This window comes from Vollenhovia emeryi, unplaced genomic scaffold (genome assembly GCF_000949405.1).
Source record: "Vollenhovia emeryi isolate VEMERY1.0 unplaced genomic scaffold, V.emery_V1.0 DF939121.1, whole genome shotgun sequence".
NCBI classification, from domain to species: Eukaryota; Metazoa; Arthropoda; class Insecta; order Hymenoptera; family Formicidae; genus Vollenhovia; species Vollenhovia emeryi.
This window is the reverse complement of record NW_011967245.1, coordinates 3,263,376-3,269,293: the sequence shown is the minus strand read 5'-3', so window position 1 is coordinate 3,269,293 and position 5,918 is coordinate 3,263,376. Positions and strand designations below refer to the sequence as shown.

Sequence of the window (5,918 nt, the reverse complement as noted above, 5' to 3'; positions counted from 1 at the left end):
TAATCCTTCCACCATGATTCCGATTCAGAAGGGCCGATTGCACGCGGAGATTCCTCGAATCTCCCGAATATCGATCATCCCGCGAATTGCCTCCGAGAGCCTCTTCACTCGTGCCGTACAGCCGGCTGGTTCGCGTGACGACCGATCAGCAGGACCGATCAACGCTTCTGCGATTAATGGCGCCCGTCCTGCCATGCCTCGCGTCTCTGCATTCAGCCGCTCAGCTGTCGTGACGATGCTCGTGATGTAATAACCGAATTACTATGGTGGAGTGTCGGGACTGTCGGGGTTGAGGGTTCACGCCTCACGCGTTATTTACCATTCTGCCCCGTCACTGCGATCGCGGGTGAACTCGGTTCAACTCTTTTCGGGCGGCGACGGACGAGATGGACAGCAATAAGGACGAGGCGGAGCGATGCATGGAGCTCGCGGAGCGGTTTATGCGGGAGCGGAAATACGAGGAGGCCGAGAAATTCGCCCGCAAAGCCCAGAAGCTTTATCCGACGAAGAAGGCCGAGGGTACGTGCGCGTGGCGTCCCGTGTCCGCATGTTGATTTTACCACGTTACACGTTCAGGCGGAATAGGGCCTGGTCTACGACGAGTCGTTAGTCAGAAGTCGTAACTGTATGTTGATCCCCTTCCTTTCCGGATGGAAGAATTAAGACCGACACGTAGCTCCGACCAACGACTAACGATTTTCATTGCAGACTCGAGGAACTTTCGTTTTTCGCGAGAGCACATCCCAGTGAGAAATGATTCGTCGATCGACGTCGAAACGACGTCGAATCAACATCGACACCGTCGAATTGACGTCGATTCGACATCATTTCGACGTCGATCGACGAATCATTTCTCACTGGGATACCTCTCTCTTCCTTTTGCCAGAATAACGGTGGTTACGGGAATCTAATAATTATATATTTGTAGATCTGCTGGCGTAAGTGACGGTGCTCTCCAAGCAGAATCGGAAATCCGAGTCGGCGGAGCCTAACGTTAGAAAGCGGCAAAATGTAGCTAAAGACGGAGCACATTCCCAAAATAATTCTGAATACACAAAGGAGCAGTTGGAGCACGTCAAGAGGTAGATATTTCGAGATCGCATAGATTATTTCGGAACAATGTATTCGTTTTTTATCAATTTATGTCTTTTTTTTTGTATAAATTGTGCTTCGTTTTGTCTGTCGCAGGATAAAGAAATGCAAGGATTATTACGAGATTTTGGGTGTCAGCAAAGATGCTACGGACAGCAACATCAAGAAGGCGTACAAGAAATTGGCGTTTCAGTTGCATCCTGACAAGAACAATTACATCGGATGCCTTCCAGCAGCAGACAGACAGGCAGGTATGTCTGGTGCTCGACTCTTGAATTTACTCGAAAGACAAAATACGAGAATTCAGTTTTCACGGAAAACTCGCAAGTCGATTGACTAAAAGCAAATGCGTGACTTTACCGTAAGAGCAGAATTCGCGCGTACGTTTATCAGGCGACCCTGTGTAACACAGTTAATCGTTTCATCTCTATTGTTTGCGATTAGTAAAGACGAAATGATTCTCTGCGTTACACCACGCTAGGCTTCTGTCTCTCGCTGGAAAGCACCCGTTGATCCTATGCCAATTCACGTATATAAATCTGTTTAAGGTTGCAGCCAAGTTGGACGTGTCCCCGATAAGCGACATTACCGACGTAAAAGTCCCGGATACCTTCGTGCGCACTATTTACGCCGGGCAATGCCATTCAGACTCTCAAGTCCAAGGATAATGTGAAGGTGGTGTCCGTGAGAGGCACCTCTTTCGAGCCGCTGCCTCTGGAGGATGGCGACGCCAAGTGCGAGAGCGTCCCTACTGGCGATTGCGCCTCCGGCCAAGTGGAGTACGTCAAGCAAAAGCTCAGCAAGTCCGACAGGCCCGAATTGACGTCCGCCAAAGTTGTCATCTCCGGTGGACGTGGCATGAAGTCCGGGGAGAACTTCCAGTTGTTGTACACATTGGCGGACAAGCTCAACGCGGCCGTGGGTGCGTCCAGCGCCGCGGTCGACGCCGGCTTCGTGCCGAACGACATGCAAGTGGGGCAAACTGGGAAAATTGTCGCACTTGTAAGTAAAAGTTGATAAGTAATGGAACAAGTAATACCCAGCCGTAACTGGCGGAAAGTTTATCGCGAAAAATGTAAAATATAAATGGAGATCTTTCTGACATAAGCGCCGTGAGGGAATTGATACGACGTGCCTTATCGGTTGCTCTCTTCCCAAATAACATGCATGTCTAAAAGACATCTTTAAGACGTCTTTAACACGTCTTTTAGACATCTTTTGGACATACACGTCTAAAAGATATCTTAAAGACGTCTTAAAGAAGTCTTGAAGATGTCTTTTAGTCAAGCATGCTATCTGGGTTGTTTCAATCTTGTGTGTCCCGGTCAAGCAACAAATGCTCCGCTACAAACGTTTCGAAGTGTTTTTCTTCTCCTTTGTAATAATATACATATATTTGTAGAATATTTGATTGGGGTATTCTGAAATTAAGAATATTCATAGAACTCTGTGTGTCTCTAGGAAGTGACAGGCTTGACTCGGAATGCAACAATTTCATGATTGTGGTTTCAGAATCTGTACATAGCGGTTGGGATTTCAGGAGCGATTCAGCACCTCGCTGGTATGAAGGATTCCAAAATCTTGTGGCGATCAACAAGTAGCGGATTACGGATTGGTCGCGGATTTATTTAAGGCCGTGTCCGAGCTAACGGGGAAGCTGTAAATTGCGAGTGACTCGTGTAAAGATTTGTATACTTCAAATCGTTTATTTTTGTTACTATATTGTACCATAATACAGGAACATTAGATTAAACTTTTTATGACAGTTTTAACGAGGATGAATTTATTATCTGGCAATTTTTATGTTTAAGAATCGCTACGTTTCAACCATGGGTTTTGCAAAATTAATTAACGATTAAATATACCCGGTCCGTAACGTAAAATTCGACTGGTTTTTTAGATTAAAAATCTGTTAATACCGATGCGTATATAAAAAAATTTGTTTTACACCATTGTCAACGGGTGATGGCTTACATTGCCTAAACGTTCTTCAACATTACTTTCGTTAATTTAAATTATTTCAAGTTTTTGTCCTCCCTTCGTTTTTTCTCATTTTACAAAGGCTTTATAAATGTACAATTCAAATTGGAATTATGTACTATCGTAAAATTAAACTTTAGTTCTTCTCTAAAACGTCTACTTCATTTTTAAGCGTAGAAAGTCTAACATAGCCTTCGCTTATAATACGAGGAACAGCGAGCGTTCAGTCGCGTCCGTTTATCGAGGTTAGTCGAGCCATGTTGGACCAGTTGGACCGCGCGAGGTATCGGTTTCTGTACGTGCGCCAAGGATCCATTTATTTATACGAGATCAAGTATAATTAATACGCGCCAGAGGCACTCGCGAAACTGAAAATCTTTCTGGCAAAAGTATTCAGTCCACGCAAGTACGTATCTGTAATTCAATTTAAGAATTGTCGAACGATTATTGTAGGTTATGTTGTACGCTTTTCTTTACGAACGTCGCGTCGTAATAAACCTCGTCGCCGCATACGAATCTCGTTTATCGTGTCTTATATTTTCGCTGTATTGAACGGCACATGTGACAATTTCATCGTCGTTCAATTATAATTTTGTGCTCTGTGTAAGAGCGTCGATTCATGGGCGAATTGTCATGTTTGCAGACTATGCAGAGTATTCGTCAGTGTGTCAGGAATTTAGCGTTGTGCGGCAGGTCCGCGATCAACAGAAATGGATTGTCGACCGCGACGAGTCTCGCGCCAGCACGCAGCTTTCACATTTCCACGACATCCAGCACGAATTTGCGACCGCCAAAGAGATTTCTACAGTACAATAGGGCTGTATTTCCACCCCAAAAGCTGGACGAAGAGAGTAGACCCGCTGTAAGTTGCCTCATGCGCAAGCTTGTTAAATGAGACCGTTATTGGATAACATCATTTTGTACGCCTGTCTCTCAGTAGGTGTGCCACATGAAAGCCAACATAAAATACAGTCTCAAGAAGATGTGGTAAGTCGCGATTTTAGTGCGAGGAATGTCCGTGGACGAGGCTGTGAAGCAGCTGAATTTTATACACAAGAAGGGCGCCGAAATCGCCAAGGAAGTTATATTAGAAGCCCAACGCTTGGCTGTGGAAGAGCACAACGTTGAGTTTAAGAGTAACCTGTGGGTCGGTGAGTATGTCGGTCGATGTCGGAGACCACGGCTGCGTTTTTACCAAACTATTCTGTTTTCCGAGTCCTTTGGCGGCTTGAGACTGTCTTAAGTAGTAGACGTAAGGCAAAGCAGAGAAAAACTTAAGTTTCTTGTAGACAACTTGAGTTTTTCTCTGCCTTGTCACCTTTGTCTTGAGGTAACGCACAATAACTGTCTTATGCCTCAAGACATGAGCACAAGACAGCCATTCTGCTCAGGCCCTAAGTCTAAATCATACGACAAATGTAATATCAGACTAGTCTTGTACTCATGTCTCGAGACATAAGACAGTTATTGTGCGTTACCTCAAGACAAAGGCTTAAAACTTGAATCATTGTCTTAAGAGTATAAGACAACCTTTCTGCTCAGGCCCTAACAATAAGACAGTCTTAAGCGTTTATGGATTGTTCCCTGCCATCAGCCTAACGTGGAAATGTGATCTTTCGTAGCGGAATCGTTCTTTACCAAGGGTATCGTAATAAAGGGCCTACGGCGTCACGCTAGGAGACGCATGGGAACCATACACTACAGGTACTGCCACTATTACGTACGCCTGGAGGAAGGACCGCTGCCCAAACATTATTACCTGCCGTATCCCAAGACCGGCGAGGAATTGTTGGACGATTACCTGAAAGAGCTGCACACGCGCAAAATACCGAATTCTTTATAATGTTACGAATACTGTAAACATATACCAAATATAAAAGATTGAGATGGGAAACTGGCTAGTTATTTAATTAGTTTATTACACGTTTCGACCCTATTCTTTTGGGTCCTTTTCGAGTGATACTGCAAATCAACATCAACGCAGTTATGAACAATGTAGGTTAAGAAATAAATAGGATACTACAATTTTTAACATAGGTCCTTTAAGATATCGTATTCTTTCCAATTCACTTAATAATTCACTAATTGAATTCACTTAATAATTTAATTTAACCGGCTACTTATACCTATGCCCGGCCCTAAACGGCCTCTTTAATTTCTAATTGATTTTAAATAAATAGGATTTAGTTAAAAGTTCATTAACGCATCTAATTCACTCATCGTCGTCGAATAAAGCTAACGCGTTGGAGCGTATATCTTAGTCGTTGAAACTTTTTTGGTAGTAGACTTACAACTTGAGGGTTGAAACACGAGTTTTATTTGAAATCGTACATTACATATATAAAAGGTGCGTTCGGGGAGCGCGCTTTCAGCGCTAGAAGCGTCTTCTATCTTTGTTCGACACACAGCGAGTGACGAAGGTTGACTCAGGGTGCGATTACATGCGGCGTAACTTGCGTAAGCGTAATTTGCGTATTCTAGTAACTTCTATAGAAGTTACGCCATTTTAAAACTCGGGATTCACATGGGGCGTATTTCGCGGATTGCGTAATTAATACAACCAATTGGAGATCAGAGTTTCTGTTGTATCCTTCAACAGAAATACAAAACTGATTTGTGATTGGTTCTCGCAATCTACGCATTGCGCGAAATACGCTCCATGTAAATCCCAGTCAAGAAAAGACGTAACTTCTCTTTCTGCTTCTGTACGTAGCTGTACTTGAAATTGGTTATGCTACACTCGGAGGTTATGAGCCAGTCAGAGCCACATAAAGATGTTCACTGGATATGTAAGAGATGACATAAGAAAATTATAAAAACTAAATATTTTTATTGTAACATATTTT

General features: G+C 43.6%; 1 protein-coding gene and 1 pseudogene across 1 annotated transcript; both read left to right on the top strand.

The window, feature by feature from the left end:
• Positions 1-8: 8 nt before the first annotated feature.
• Positions 9-3,225, top strand: LOC105570260 (annotated as a pseudogene).
• A 259-nt stretch (positions 3,226-3,484) lies between these two features.
• LOC105570261 (39S ribosomal protein L22, mitochondrial-like) lies at positions 3,485-4,966 on the top strand. Its single transcript, XM_012027341.1, is given in 3 exon segments — positions 3,485-3,934; positions 4,010-4,223; positions 4,695-4,966. Coding segments are annotated over 3 exon segments (678 nt in total). The 5' UTR covers positions 3,485-3,691; the 3' UTR covers positions 4,916-4,966.
• Positions 4,967-5,918: the final 952 nt, after the last annotated feature.